At 41.8% G+C, this 16,695-nt stretch overlaps 1 protein-coding gene across 3 annotated transcripts in view; it reads left to right on the forward strand.

The window, feature by feature from the left end:
- GSG1L (GSG1 like) overlaps positions 1 to 16,695 on the forward strand; it is a 59,050-nt gene that overhangs the window by 17,170 nt on the left and 25,185 nt on the right. For all 3 annotated transcript variants that reach the window (XR_004405805.2, XM_032983721.2, XM_032983722.2), the window contains exon 2: positions 440 to 487. Coding sequence is in view for 2 of the 3 variants with exons in the window: in XM_032983721.2 (XP_032839612.2) it covers positions 440 to 487 (48 nt within the window). In the remaining variant the exon portion in view is untranslated. The remainder of the gene's footprint in view (positions 1 to 439; positions 488 to 16,695) is intronic.

Raw genomic sequence — 16,695 nt, forward strand, 5'->3', positions numbered from 1 at the left:
GGTTGGGCACGGGCATTGTCCAGATGAGAAGAAGGAAGGCAAAAGTGTTGGTGGAAGAGGCCTGTGCCCTCCCAGCACTACCCCTCGGCAGTGTTTTGCACTGTGTCACTCCATCTGGAGCGCAACACGGTTCCAGGCCTTGAGAAGGAGCATCACTGGCCCAGCAGGGACCCAACCATCAGAGGGGAATTTTTCTTCACTAGCTGTATTTCATACACCTGACGAAGGGACTGTCATGCTAAGGGAGAGTCCAGCCTGGTGAGCATAGGGGTTTTGGTCTAGGATGGAGGCACAGGGAAATGTCTGCTCTCCGTGTGAGACAATGTAGTGGTCCTGTAGAGCCTCAGGTGGGAGTGATGGCAGAAACACCAGTCAGAAAGAGGAGGCAGAGCAAAACCAATCAACTTCTGTCTCCTAAAATAATCCTTTTCTTTTAAAGGTGAAAAATGTCGAAGTTTTATTGACCTTGCCCCGGCTTCTGAAAAAGGTAAGACAATACAGTCAAGGCTTCTTCCCATTTTACAAATTGCCTCAGTATTATTTCTTGTCGTACTTGAGTGCCAGGGGAAACATTACTTCCTAAGCACACAAGGACCTACATGTCCCATTACACACAGCCAGGTGAAACAAATGTCAAGGGTTTAAGACAGCTGTTTGCTCAGTTTATGCAGATTTGTCATTCCTTTGATTCATTTTCCCTTAATTCAGCTGATTTTTTTTTGTTTTTAAGAAAATAAAGATTTCTATTGTAATACAGACATGAAGACATTTATGGTCAGAAAACTGCAGTCACAGTACCAAGTGTCTCTTTGTGAGAGGGAATCATCTAGATTATTGTTTGATTGTTGTTTTTTTTTTTTTTATTTATTTACCTTTGGAAAAAAAGAAATAATTCAAATGCACAGTGGCAGGCTGTAAAGGTTTTCTTTACACTGGTATTGGAGTTGTAAATTCTCAATAGCAGTTTAACCCATGTTTTAAAACAGTATTTATCAGGAAAAAAATTGGTAGACTTCACTTAACAAACTAGGCGGCTGAGCCCAGCCTGCTCCCTGCTCAAGACACAGCACTCTGCCCACAGCTGAAGAGGTGCACAAGACTCACAGCATCCTTCACACTAACAAGGGGCTTCTGGAGAATCCAAAAGACAGATGAAAATTCATGTTTGTACAAAGAAGTGACATATTTTGTCAGATGACTCGAGACAATCACAAAATCTTTTGGGCATATGGTACCTTCATCAGGTCTGACAGAAGCAGTAAGTGGTGTAAGGAACGAATGTTCTTCGTTTGTCTGAATTGCTGATCAGCTGGACAAATTGAAAGAGAAGGGCAATTACTATTAATAAAGCGGTGGGGTATTTCAGTGAGAGACCTGGTAACAGACAAAGTCTCTGTGAAATTCATTGTAACCAAATCTAAATAAATTATGCACATAAGGGAAGACCAGCCCTGGGATTACTGCAACTAACAGGCTCTGAGTTAGATTTTACACACACAAATGGGACCTTGGGGCATAACTGTGCTTATGAAACCACTGGCTCAATACTCAGCAGCAGTCAAAACCCAAGCTATCTGTTAGAAAGCATTAGCAAAGGACTTGAGAACAGAGCAGAGAGTATCCTGTCACATGAGGACTGTATACATCTGAAAGCTTTGCCTTTATATAAAATAGAATACGGTGTTTTGTTCTTTTTAGTCCATCTCACAGAACAGCAGCAAGGATAATCACAGTTCTGAAAGGTTCTGTACAAGGACGAGACTAAGACTCTTCACCCTGAAGGAGAGACATGTGAGAGGAGATATGATGGACATTGATAAAGATGTAAGATGAACTGAAAAGGCAACCTGGGGAATGGTAGTTCACTGCCTTTCCCAGTACAAGGACTAGTGGGCACTGCATGACTCCTCCAGGAGACAGACTCAAAACAAGCATGATGTGTCTGTTATAAAGGCAACGGGATGTTTCTGTGCTTTATCCATTTTCTGTGAAAGTTCATTATGGTGCATAATGCTCGGTTGCATCACCCACACACTTTCCAAAACAGCATTTAATGTTTTACTTTAAGTATTTCTTTTGGTTGTGTGAAATGCTGTCAGCAATTTTTTTTTTTTTTTCAGTAGAATTTTAGAGTTGCTGCATGGTGTCAGTGTATATTTCTAGACTATTCTTTTTTTCCTTTTTGAGGAAGGAAGGCTCTTTTGGTGTAGTGGTATGAAGAAAATTACATCTATTTCTGAAGTCTTTCCATGGAGTTGTAAGGCATATTGTCAGAGCGGGGAATGCTCTGTCAGAGATGGAAAGTGCTGACCATCTGACTCATAAACAAAACCAGGATAAACTCAACTGTAGAGCAAGTTGGACACTGCAAAACAGTTAATCTGAACTTTTCACCATCAGCCGTGTACTGTCCAGAGATACTTTCACCACGTGAAGAGAAAAGCGTGTGTCAATGATGCCCAACTTACTTTCACTGCAGAATTCTTTAACTTCTTGACGTGATCTGCTCTTTTCCAGTTAGAAGGAACTTCCTACTCCTTTTAATTTCTTCATCCCCCCACTCAGCATTAACTTTAATCATCAGAAGCCTGTCAGCTACTCAGTTACACCCAGTGCTGGGACAGACTCTTGATTCTTCTTCCAAGTAAATGAGGTATGATAAAACACAGTGGATATCAAAATTTGAGTTCAGTTATACACATTGTGGTTTTCACAGTCCATTGTGTAACTGGGAATTTTTGGACTAAACTTCACAACGAGACTTCAGCTTATTCAGTTTCTATCCATATTCTTAGCAACACTTACTGCTAAAAAGTAGTTGTTCAAGTTTTCAGTTATCTAAAATGTCTCCATGAGTACATGCTGCATTGCTGCAACTGAGCACTCAGCTCTTCCAAAGTTTTCTTTTCAGTTGGTTTTCCCTGATCCAAAGAAGACCTCTGTCTATGCAACTTCTAAGCTAAATACAGATGGTTGGACTAGTAGGCTGTTGCCTACTTCTGAGCACATCATCTTCCACTTTTAAAACTTGCTAAAAAGAAGCCTAAGAACAAATTTAATCTAGTTGTACAGCCAGTCTATTCTAGAGTCCATCACCAATTAACAGCAAGTCAGTATAAAACTCCATAATATTTAAAACCTTTTTAGCATAGAAATCTAATCACCCAGAACCACACTAGAACAAAACCTCTATGGTGAGGCCTAGCTACATCCTTACTACAAATCTTGCATTTCTAAATGAAAATGTTTCTTATTCTTACTGTAAAAATGTAATAGCTTATGCTTGAGCTTCCTATCTTCAATCCATTTGTGCTGATCTCCAGTGTAGCTGGAGAGTATATCTTTGATCAGTTATTATACCCTTTGCATATATCGCACCAATGACATCTACTAAAAGGAGGCAGCAAAATTTGGGGCAAACAGACCCACAGTATGGTATAAATAAGCATTTGCAACCCACACTAGGAGAGCTCTTCCCTGCATTTAAGGCAGCTGCCAACAATCTGTCAGAACTTTGTAAGCCTAACATTGAATTTATTAGCTATTGCTGGTTGTCAGTGCCAAATCTGCTTAACAAAATCAGCTTGGTGATGGTAGATAATAACTAGAAAAAAAAAAAAAAAAACATTTTCTGTGTCCACAAGTATTTCTTATGGCAGTTTCCATTCGCTATGAATAAAGGACAATAGGATAATCACTGGTTACTGTGGCCAGGACTTTTAATGGCCTCTCACACAGCAGATGTTTTTGGGTCCCACGAAGTGTGCTATTTTCTAATTTTCATTATAGATGTGAGTAGTAAGAGAGCAAGTATTTCCAAAAGGAATTGGAAGGAAACTGCCACAGTAGGCTGAATCTGGTCCTTCAGTTCTGAATTGCTCCTGGGATCTTCTCCACAAAACTTAATCAAAGTTTTGTTCCTATTGAGTATTTTCATGACTGAAGAAGAAAAGAATAACCTATTTAATGAGGGACACTTGTGTCTTTTACTGAAAAGTACACTCTGTTTTCAGCTACTTGGTCTGTTGTTGGATGCAGCCTGCAGCCTTTCCTCTCCCTCCAGAACAGTCAGGCTGGGACACGCTCCACCACTCTCCTCTCATCACAAATTTTGGGTGCACCTCCTATCTCCACTTTCCCACTGCTTCAAATCTGTGACCAAGAGGCCATCCAATGGCCAAGGAGGATACATTCAAAGGGAAGAAACCACGGCCAAATATTATGTCTGCGAACTGTGGTACCACAACAGAAAGCAGAAGGTAGCAATATGTCCCAGCAAATGATCTGATAAATTACTTTACTGACTAGCATAACACCACAGTTACATACATATGCAGGCCTGTTTCTCCCCCTGCCTAGAACTGTGTGGGGATTCAAACTCCTGCATCCTTCTATAAGTGCCCAAATGTCAGCTGTCAACCACAGTGACACAGCGAGAGCCGGAGGATGAGGAGTCATGACCAGCCGAACTCCTTGTGCAAGTGAAGGCTGGGATATATCCAGTGGAAATCAGTGGGAAGAAGCATTTGTGCTAGAAGAACTTTGCTGAGGAAGAGCAAAGGTTTGCAGGACATGTGATGCCCCAAGGGTTTTTGGGATGGTGTCCACTGGGGCTGTGACTCAGGCACTTTCCAAGCACCTGGAGTGCCTGCACCATGCACTGAAATGAGGTGCTCTGGCCTGAGGAGTCCTGTTGGGACACTGCTTCAGGGCAGGCTCAAAGGTCAATGATGGCTCAAAATTTAAAGATGGCTCCACCAACATAGAACAGGCTGCACGGGACAAACTCCTTACAGGCATGGCACAACCTGATCTAAGTTACTCTAATGCTCTGTGGGACCTCACTTGCTTCAGCTGTGATATCTATAGAATAATACCCACAATGAATGGCAAAGCAGCAGGTCATTAGCAGCTGCCTATATTGCAGTGCTTTCTACTTATTTATAGGGAAATTCACATGCATAAAATAAACAGGACCTTTTAGAGACCGTGGAGGTTGAGACAAGGCAAAACCTTGCAGAAGGAAAATGCTAATTGCTAGCGAGCACTTAACAGTCCAAAATGTTACAGTGGACTTTTTAAATTAGAGACTGTACTGGCAGAGGTAGGAGTTGCCTTCTGCATGTCCCCTACACAGTTCATGAGGATGCATCCTGTAGAGATGAAGCAATAAAAATTCTGTATTGTCTAAAAAGTAGCTGGCAAAACTAAGATAGCACATGGCAAACAGCAAATAATCAAATAGTCTCACCTAAACACAGCACAGAAAAAGAGAAAACTGAGCCAAATCTATACATGCTTCTAAGCCAGCACTACAACAACAATTAATGAGAAGAGAAACTAGATGCCTGATTTTAATGGATACTGACATAATAGGTGTACCAGAAATTTGATGGGAGAAAGATAATTAGTGGGACAATAATGTCTTGGTACTGATTACACTGAAAGACAAAGCAGATGTCATGTACTAAAGCTGAATCAGAATAACAAGGTAATGTCATTAATGAGCAACACAATCTCTATGGATGGATTCCATGCTCAGATAAAAACTGCAGAATTATATTACTGATCACCCATTGGGATGGCTTACAGTACCAGGGTTAAACTTAATATCAGAGAAAGTATAAGGACAGAAAAAAAAACAGTAGGAGGAGACTTCAAAACCCCATGCTACACTGAGAAAACATCATGCTTGGTATGATGCAGAGACTAAAATTTGGACAAACTTTATGAACATGAAGAAATTAATTGGGAAACTTGTAACTCTTGACTTACTCCTGAGCTGTGTGGGGAACTTGGTTCAAAATGTTAGTAAGAGATACCTTGTATCCTTGAATAACAGATTCAGCATCCTTGAAGAAGCAATAAAAGTTGAAAAAAAAAAACAAACTGTGAAGAATGGAACACAAGAAAAATAAGACCTGATTAAAAGAAATTAAAAGGTTCAGCTAAAATGACAAATGGAGCTTGAAAACCTTAAAGATACTAGTTATACTACAGGCATCTAAACTACTCACAAATACTTCTCAGTCACCGTGTGACTGAGAGAAAATGGCAGATAATATTCAGTCTTGATAAATGCAAAGCAGTGAACATGAAGGGTAATCCTACCTTTACATATATAGCGATGGATTCTGAATTAGCTTTTACCCTTCAGGATGGAGTTCTTGGAGCAATGACAGACACTTCTATGGAAACATTAATTCACTGCTCTGCAGAGATTAAAAAAGATGAAAAGAAATATTTGGATCACTGTAGGAAATAAAGAACAAAACAAAAAGTCACCATGCCACCACATGTATTCATGACATACTCACCTGCAGCACCCTGCGTGCACCTCTCATCCCTCCCCAGCCAGCCCTAGGTCAAAAAAGTTTTGATAAAATCTAAAGAGATAGAGACAAGAGTTTTACAGTTATGGTCAAAGATGAAGAATACTTTTTTCTATGAGAAGGACAAGACAGAACAGATTTCAGACTGGAAAAGAGACAAATGAAACTCGTAAGAGTCAAGTTAAAAAATAAGCCTCCTTTTTTGTGTACTGAGCTGCTGTTCCTGAGAAGCAAAAAGGAGGATAGAATTTCGAAAAGGACTGCCTAGGGGTCTGCATCCAGTGAAAAGAAATGTAACTGAATCTCCCACAAGAATTATACACTTTCCAAAACAGTCTCTACTGTATTCTTGAATATTTCATATTCTGCTTACACTATTCTTAATATATTTGCAATAGTGTATATACATACCCACCCAGACAAATACCTGTGCACTTGTATTAGGAGAGTTATGATTAATTATGCAGGAAAAAAAAGAGTGTCACTAATATTTTATCCGTTTTCTTAAACATCTATTATGAATCACTGAAGTTATTTTTAAAAGCTAATTAGATACACAAAGATGAAACCATACTTAATACCAGAATTCAAGCTAAATTCCTAATTCCTAAAAGGAAGCAACAGTCTTGCTTTTCATGGTAGTGATGCCAAAGACATGGAGAACACAGGTTCTCTACTGTGGGCAATGCTAGGCACAAGGTCTGAACATAATTAATTTCTCAGCCCAGTGCTCATGGTGGAAGTACACTTCAAAGAGAAACATTTAACCCAAATATATTTATTAAGGTATATGGGATAGTCCTGATTTAGAGTAAATTTCATATTCTTTTCCACTATAATACTCTACTCACTATATTACTACTACACCAGGAAAAAGTTAGTATAGGTACAAAGATCTTCCACAGTCTGCTCAGTATCATGCACAGGATTAAATTCAGAACCAAGCTCAATGTCAGAATCATAAAAAGTCATAGAAAACACATTGTCATGCAGAAGAGAATCATTTTATGATTAACAGCTCCACCTCACCTTTCAGAATAAACTAATGAAGAACTAAAGTTAAACAAAGCTTAGCTTAACTTAACAGAGTTAAACAAAATCAACCCACCTGGCATTTCTTCTCTCACCTAAGCAGTTTCAGGTATTTATCATATGATGCCTCCTGGTTTGCACACTGCAGTCTCTTGTCTGGGTGCTGGCCCTTTACCTATTTTGACTGTCTTATTTGTGTAACAGTAACAGGTAGTTTTAGGTATCTCTGATGGCTTTTACAATCACAAAGCTTACTTTGTCTTGGAAGAATGTCTCTCATAGCTCTGTGGTCTACTTCTCCCAGTTTTTTTACACTGCAGCACAAGAGGAGCAGGCAGATGGCCTGATATTATGAGACTACATTAACCAACAGACGGGCTGACTGCTCAGAGCTGAGTCCCTATGCCAGCCACAACAGCATGCTCAATGTTTATTCTTTTCACCATTTTTTATTGATCACTCCATTATTTCTGGCTTGTAATTCCCAGTATTGGAGCAGCAGAGATGAGCAAATGACTCAAAACCATCAGAATGCAACTGAAAGAGAAAGTGTGAGATTTACATGGCCCTTTCAAGCTTACTTTAATGCTTTTCCCAAACAAGATGCACAACATTTCTCAATATGTACACATTTGTATATTTTTTTCCTCTCCCCTCTCTTGTACCGAACATGAAGAGGAGAGATTAAAATGAGATCCAGGTGTCAGTTCCAACATAGTGGCTAAGTGTGGAAAAGCAGAGCAACGACAGCCTGAGTCAAGAAACATCAGGACAGCATATATAGACCAGGAAGAACAAAGCAAACAGGACCAAAAATTCAGAGAAAATGCCATTCTAGATAGGTAAACAAAACATCTTAAAAATCAGTAGTGCAAGAAAACCAAACCCCCATTAGGTCTGTGGAGCACTCACCATAAAAACCAGCACCTACTACATGTTTTGCAGCTGCCAGTGTGCTCGCAGCACCATGCTACTAGCTCCGGAACTAAGTATTAAAGAAACAACCATATTTCCTCTGATGTGGCAGACCACCATGTGGGTGCCACAGGCTATGGATGGTCAGCATCTTTTTGAGAACCAGATCTCCATAAGGAACAAGGAAGTGCAAGGGCACTCTTGGGGCCAGTCTTTCCACATCAATCTCTGCTTCCTTTTGCTTCCTTTCCCAGGAAGGGCCTGCCCCCAATTTTTCAGTTAATAAGAAGTTCCGGGTCCCTCACACACTGTTTAGGTCAGACACAGAACCTTACGGAGAGGCCTTTAGAGTTTCATCATCAAAAAACAAACCAAGAAGGACCCATCCCACCTAGCACACAGGTGCTCTCCCCACCATCTCCAATGCAAGTGTTCTGTTCATAAGCTGGGCATATAGACCTGAGGCTGTCAAAAGCAAGTGAGTGTAACATCTTGTTGCCGGTAACATGAACAAAGGTAACAACTCCCCCACCCCATCTCCCTGTCTGCTGCAGCGTTCACGAAGACCAAGAAGAACAGTGAAATATTTTTACACAAAGAAGGAACAACACCTGCACAGTGGCTTCCTCCATGCAAATTCACACCACCCAAACCCAAGTTTTGCCCTCATACATGGTTCTTCTTCTCCCGAGTTGGATGACATCTAGCTAGTTGACTTGCCACAGCCTTTTGTGGTTTCCCTGTGTTGTTCAGCAGTTCAGGGATCTTGGGGTCAACGACTGTGAACCATGGGCTAACAGGAGCACTTTCTTCCTCAAGTAACAGCATCAGGGTCTGGGGCTAGCAGCAATGCCAATGCGGAGATAAGAAGGATGCACATTCTCCAGAACAGTGTTGCTTGGACACTGATGGCTCTTCAGCTGCTCAACAGTGCAGCACCCAGCTTGTCCTTCGAGTGCAGTGCTCTGGATTTCATCTCAGTCAGATGCAATCATCTCAATGGTTATTTAGAAGCACACACTGCTCAGCTCCACTGTTTCTAGCATATAGAAGTTTTTTGTGATATGATGAGCTGTGATGTAGAAAAACCCCCATAGCCTCTACTTGCTTGTATCAGAATTTCTCAGACAGATCAAGGTTGAATTGACAGGAGTGACTTGAGATGATGTCTCATTGTCCCTCAGACAGACTCCAGCTATCAGAGCAGATGTGTAACACTGAGCTATGAGGAATGTGGCAAATAGAAACCTTTTCAAGATCTCTTTGGCTGTCTGCACCATTATCCAGTCTGATTACTTGCTCTGGGACAGCATGGCACAGTGTCACAGTCCAAATGAGGCTGCTTTGGTCAGATCCTTGAACTCATCAGCCAGGAGGGCAGTTCTGTTATTAGAAGGGCTGGTAAGCAGCAACCACAGATCATCTTCAGCAGGGAGCAGAGGCTGAGGAAGTAGATGTTTCTAAGGAGGATGTAATCCCACTGAGGCTTTCTGAATCTGAGTTTACCCCAATTTAGGAAGCTAATTTTCTGTCTGCAAGGGCCCTCAGAAATCAACAGACTCTGAACTATTGCTTCTTGGGCATTGCTCAGGGAATTCTGGGGCTTTCAGCAGGCAGTGTCACATGGCTTGGCAGGTAATACATTCATTTATGGTGGTTTTTATGTTGGCATAATTTCCAAGCCACTAGCCAAAATGCATGACTAACATTTTCATGCACACAATTCCTGCCTATGCTGCATATAACATAGTTGATGTGACTCAGCAATCTCCTTCAGGAATAGCAATACGATTTTCCCAGAAGAGATCCTTTACGAGCAAACAGCTCATGTTTATGGATTAAAAATGCTTTGAACTCTAACAGCAATTTCTCTGTTGGCCACCTCTTCAGTGTTGCCTTGATAACATGTACTACTATTGGATCTCTGACAGTCATTTTCATGACCTGACCAGCCTGGAGAAGCAGCCAGGAGGGGATTTCAATATCATTATTTCATCTGGAGATAGGACCTCACAATCTGGCATCAGAAACTGTTGGCATAGTGAGCTGGCACCAAAAATCAACTTTTCTGATTTGCCAACAAGTGTGCATAAAACTCCATGGCTGCATGTGAATGTAGGTGGTAGGAGGTATAGATGTGTATTTAGATTCCCTAGAACTGGTTTGTCAGCTGTATTAATATCAAAAGCTCAACAATAATTGAAATTACAGAAATTCGTGGTTCCAGAAACAGCAGCAAGTGATTCTCTATCATCCTGTACATAATCCCATTCAGATAGTATCCAAGTTCTTGGTATTTCAGTCCAAGTTGTTAACAAGTCTGATAATGGCTTTAATAATGCAACACAAGACAACTAAGAATCATCTCTGCATGTTGTGGGGAAAGAGCACAGAAGAACGTGTCAGTAATTTCTTGACATTCTTGGGGTCAGTATAATCAGAGCTCTCTCATAGAAAAGTTGCAGTCAGCAACTGTTGGTTTTTTGTGTCAGGAAACTGCAGTGGATTTGAACAAAGAATACTTGATGCTTTGATATGTATTTTCGCTCAGGGTAGCGTGAACGGTCCCTAGTGTTTCTTACTCCAAAGGAAAAAGGCCAGATGCATACCAACAGAATAACCTCTGATGACAGCAGCAGTTACCCCAGTTTCACATTTATATTTCTTAACTTAGATACCAAAAAGTCAAATTCAGCTCAAAACTCCTGGAAGTCATTAACCACACTGTTCTTTGGATTCCTTAATCAGGAATTCACTGAAATGTGGTATGATGCCTTGAGTTCTTCTAAGAGGAATTTCTGTCACTTTTTTCAGAATTCCTATTTCAAAGAAAACTCAGCATTGGAGATTCCTGACTCAGAGAGCTCCTTGGTGAGAGGTAACAGCATATTCATTTACAGTGCCTTCCCTGGGGATCAGGGCTGACTTGAAATAAATTCAAGTTTTGCATAGAACTTTTGAGCCCTGAGACCCATTGCAGGCTGAGGTAAAGCTTCTTTACCTCATGGTCAGAAAAAATATTCAGTTTGTTTAATTCATTCAGAACTGTCTGCAACCTCCTTTTATTCACACGTTGTCTCTGGCAGATGCTCTTAACATGATCACCAGCTTTCCCGAAATGCACTATCTATGAGTCTTTCAAAACGTTGATGCTGCCCTCCACTGCCTGACAGAAATACAAGGGACTGATCTTGTCAGATGGTTCACTGCGTACTTGAGTTGCTAAAATTTCAGTCATCATGTGGGTAACAGTTATCTTTTCGGTTACAATGAAGTGTACGTTCACTTCACTTGGAGTTGCTGGAAAATGAATTTCCTTGGCATGTAACAATGCTGATACAGTGGATAAGTCCATGAGGAGGTGGCACTGATGCTTTTCACCATGAACTCCACAGAGAATACAGTCTCTTAACACATTGTTGAGGAAATAACAATAGCTTCGAGTCATGAAGAAGTTCAGTAATGTCCTGGCTAGTTTACTGATATTCTTGTGAAATCACAATCTCTGGACAATGACAGAAGCACAGACGAAAAATGTGCTCTCAGCAGAGCTATGTTTTCATTTTAGGCAAAGCTGGTGATTGTATAGAGTGCAACCTGTCTTGAGATCAGATGATATGAAGGTGATATGATTCCTTTTGAAGTAGGAGTCCTATGATGTAAGTTGACTTATGTGAAACTTTTTGGTGAGTCCCAGCTTTGCTATTTCAAGTTCTGGGTGAGAAGCTCAGCCCAGGTCCTGTACTTCTAGTGCTTTTGTTTCACAAGGAGGCTGTCCTGAAGGAGGTGACCCCTTTACCTCTGGGAACAGCTTCCCAGTCTGTGGTGTCCACCGTCAGAACAATCCCACCCACAACATACAGCATAATATCTGTGGGATGGGAGCAAAGACCCAAAGTGGCCCACAGTACACAAAAGTAACTCTCATTGTCAGCAGTGCTGCTGAGGATGTGATAAACTGGTTGGTGTAGAAGCACCAGAGTCAAAAATGGCACAATAAGGTGTATTAGAATAGCAGGTGTTGATGGTACCAAGATTAGTGGGTCATCAAGTTTCTAGTGCCCATCTACTCACAGCTTCTCAGACACCATGTTGGGAGATGCAGGACAACAAGTAAATCATGATGTGTAACAGAGACATGACAGAACAGCAAGATGGATCACTGTCAGCTTCTAACTGGGACAAAAAGGAACAGACAAACCTAGCATATTTTTGCTAACCTACAAAAAGCCCAGAAGACATAAGGGGGACAGCTGGCATCCTCTGTATTATTTCAGGGAATCCTAGAAAGCTTGACCGAATGCATGCGTCTTGGTGCTTGCATGCTGGATGAACTCCTTGCACATACTCATGCTTGTGAGAATGTGTGTACAGGAGAGTAAGTGAAATCTGGTTTGATTTAGTTGTGTTTTAAAGTAAAAGATCCTCCTTTCCTTGGAGGTCTCATGTTGCTGCCACAATGTCGCAACATTATTTCCTATAAGGTGAGCCAGGATGACACCCTGCCTGTCAAATGCTGCACATAGTGAGGAGGAGGCAGGTCAGAACCTGCAATACTTCTGCATTAACAAGAAACATCCTTGGTATAACAGCCACATCCCAGATGAGCTGTGTACACAAACCCACAGCACCTTCTCTCCACATGTAAAGGACAGTTTGATGAACAGGTAAGGAAAAAGTATAAACAGGATGAAGGCCAAAAAATGAGAGAAAGTTCGTGATTTATAAGAATACACACCCTCAGATACAGGCCATCCAGTTAGGAGTCTCCAAATGAATCAAGCGCTGACTCTTCTGAAGGAAAGATTTTTTACAACAGCTGAGTTAGTCCAGACAGATCCCTGCAGCAGAGGACACAGGCTGGTAGGAAAGACAGACAGAAAAGGTGACATCAGGGAAAATAGGGAGAGAGAAAAATCCTCTGGTGAGCTTCTTCCCTGTCACCTGGAATGACTGAGGTCTCCTCAAAAGAAGGAGCTCTCTGCAGGAAGGAGGCTGTAAGAGATTGTAAGTGGAAGTAAGTAATGCCAAGTGACTGCCTCATGAATCTCATGTTGAGAAAAGAGCAGTGGGAGATCACTTCACCATCAGCACAGAATAGAAAGACTGTATCCTGAATTAATAACCTGAATCAACTGTTCTGCTTCTGGCAGCCACAGGAAAATGCAAAATCCAGATATAGCTTGCATTTTCTGGATGCTATTATTTCAGATAAAATTCAAAATCAAAGCAGGCAGGACAGGACATACTCAGAACTATGCAAACACTACATGTGTGACTTACATTCTCCCACATCAAATGCATTTACAGAAGGCACAGAGCAGGTACTCAGTGTACACCATGAAATACTGATATTGGGCCAAACGTTATTTAATATCTTCATAAGTGATCTGGATGATGAGATCAAGTGTACCCTGATGAAGTTTGCTGACGATACCAAACCCAGTGGGGACGTGGACACTTGGGAAGGGAGAGCCACCCTGCAGGGAGACCTGGCTGGGCTGGAAGAGGGGGCTGACAAGAACCTTATGAAGCTCAACAAGGACAAGTGTGAGGTCTCGCACCTGGGAAAACATCATCCAGCAGTGCAGCACAGGCTGGGATCTACCTCGCTGGGAGCAGCTCTGTGGAAAGGGACCTGGGGGTCCTGGGGGACAACAAACTCAACATGAGTGAGCAGGGTGCTGCTGCGGCAAAGAAAGCCAACAGCGTGCTGGCTGCATCAGCACGGGCATCACCAGCAGAGATAAAGAAGTCACAATCCCTCTCTACTCCGCGCTTGTCAGGCCACACCTGGGACACTGTGTTCGGTTTTGGTCCCTGCTATGCAAACAAGCTGTGGCCAGGCTGGAGAGGGTCCAGGGGAGGGTCACAAAGGTGATGAAGGGGCTGGCAGCCTGCCCTGTGAGGAAAGGCTGAGAGAACTGGGTTTGTTCTGCCTCCAGAAGAGAAGGCTTAGGGGAGACCTTATCACCACGTTCCAGTATTTACAGGGTGGCTACAAAGAAGACGGAGACTCCAGTTTTACAAGGAGTCACATGGAAAAGACAAGGGGTAATTGGTAGAAGTTAGTGCTGGGGAGATTCCAGTTGGACACAAGAGGAAAATTTTTCACTGTGAGAATAATGAGCCACTGGAATAATCTCCCCAGGTAATTGGTGGATTCTCCAATATTGGACACTTAGATTCAACTGGACATTGTGCCGGGCCACTTTGTGTAGACTGTGCTTTTGTCAAGAAAAGTTGGATGAGACGATCCTTGTGGTCCCTTCCAACCTGGTGTTCTGTGACTCTATGATTCTGTGAAATAAGACATGAGAGTTAGACGTAGAGTTCCTTTCCAGATAGGAACAGGGCCCAAAAAAGAAAAAAATTGTCTATGCCTTCCACAGGATACTAACACAGTCTTTGTGTCTCATTGGGAAAAGGTTCCACCAGATACCAATCTCATGTCTTACTGAGCTGTTCATCAGGGACATAGCTCAACTCTGTTTCTACCTCAGCTGACTTCCTCCCTCCACCTGCTCCTTCAGCATGTTAGACCTCACAGCTGTGCAACTAAAAAATCATAGGATGATTTAGGGTGGAAGGGACCTCTGGAGCCTTTAGTCCAAGCCCCTGCTGAAAGCATGTCCATTAGATCCAGCTGCTCAGGGCTGCGTCCAGTGGAGATTTTAATGTCTCCAGGGACAGAGATCCCACAGCCTCACTGGGCCCCTCTTCGAGTGTTCAACCACCTTTTTACTTTGCTCAGTCTGGAATTTCTTATGTTGCAAATTTTGTCTTATTGTACCCCTGGTCAGTTCTAAGAGTTGGGTTCTGTTATCTTTCCATCAGGTAGCTGTAGGAAGAAAGACTTTCACTGTGGCTTCACTAAGGGCACATAATGCTTGACAAATTTGGTGACCTTCTATGAGGGCGTTAGAGCATTGGTGGATAAGGGAAGAGCAATTGATGTTATCTACCCAGAATTGTGCAAAGCATTTGACACTGTCTCCCACAACATCCTTGTCTCTAAATTGGAGAGACATGGATTTGACAGATGGATCACTTGGTGGATAAGGAATTGGCTGGATGGTCGCACTCAAAGAGTTGTGGTCAACAACTTGATGGCCCAGTGGAGAGCAGTGACGAGTGCTGTTCCTCAGGGGTTGGTGTTGGGACCGGTGCCATTTCACATCTTTGTTGGTGACATGGACAGTGGGATCGAGATTAGAATCTCTGCTGACTCAGTTTATATTTTAGGTTTACATAATCTAATTCTTTCCAACTCAAACTATTTAATCACTCTTTTGTCATAGAAACTCCTGTGTGTGAGAAAATGAGGCAAAACTCCTTAATCCTGTTGTATCTCAGCACAACACCCTTGCTGTGTCTCATTTGTATTTCTTTTGGGAAGAGTGTGCCAGTTGCCCTGATACCAAATTGACTAATTGGAGTGAGATAAACAGCTGTTAGCTGTTGATTGATGCAGTATTAGACATACAGTCACTGTGAGAAATTAAAAGGTTTATTTATTACTATCTCTGTAGTATTGTTTAAAAACTCAAAAGGTCAGATACAGTGACAACAACAAATAGCACATATTAATTAGATGCAATTATAAAGACAAGTCCCCAGACAAAATGTGAGCTGGGATCAACCTGGTCACTAAAAGGACACTCAAATATTTTGTAAAAGTGAGACTGCATATCTGGTTTCGTAAGCTCAACTATAGGCATTATCACACATACGTTCTTATAGTGAGGAGAGAATGTATTAATATAAGTGAAGCCTGTAGCAGTCTCTATGGTTACAGCTAACATTTTCTAATATAAGCCATTGTCTTCAGATGCTTAACTTTCCATGTTTAAACTGCTTAGGCTGAAATTTTCCATCACTGCTCATTGTTTCCAGGTGAATTCTCTAGCAATCAGGTTAGCAAATGTACTGAAGAATTCTAGCAGATTCTCATGCTGAAACAGCAATTGGAAATTTGGCAGGGACTCAATATTATCATCTGTTACCATCCTCTTAAATTCACCCCATGGCCTGGTGACTTTAAAAGACTCAGCAGATCCTGCTAGAGGTTTTGTGCTGAAATTTCCAAATGTGTCATCTAGAGTGGATGGATCAGTTTCAGCTGGACACTACCAAATGCTGCCAGACCCTCTTACCTGTGCACAGCCCCAAAGTCCTGCCAAACATGCGGTTCAAACAGGGCACGTCAACTCTGTCCTTCCTCTGATCGTACCTAGGGGGTGAGAAAACAGAAGGCAGTCCAAATTTTCTATCTGGAGCTCTTCAACTAAGTATGTTATAATTAACTGGCCCCACCCCACCAGTATTCTGGCAGTTTTTGTATTAGCACCAACGACAGACACCTGTGCAGTGGATTCAAACATTCCAGGTCAGAACAGCCAGTTTCTGTGAGTTT

Source organism: Tyto alba, unplaced genomic scaffold, assembly GCF_018691265.1.
Source record: "Tyto alba isolate M040663 unplaced genomic scaffold, T.alba_DEE_v4.0 Super-Scaffold_28, whole genome shotgun sequence".
In the NCBI taxonomy this organism is placed as follows: domain Eukaryota; kingdom Metazoa; phylum Chordata; class Aves; order Strigiformes; family Tytonidae; genus Tyto; species Tyto alba.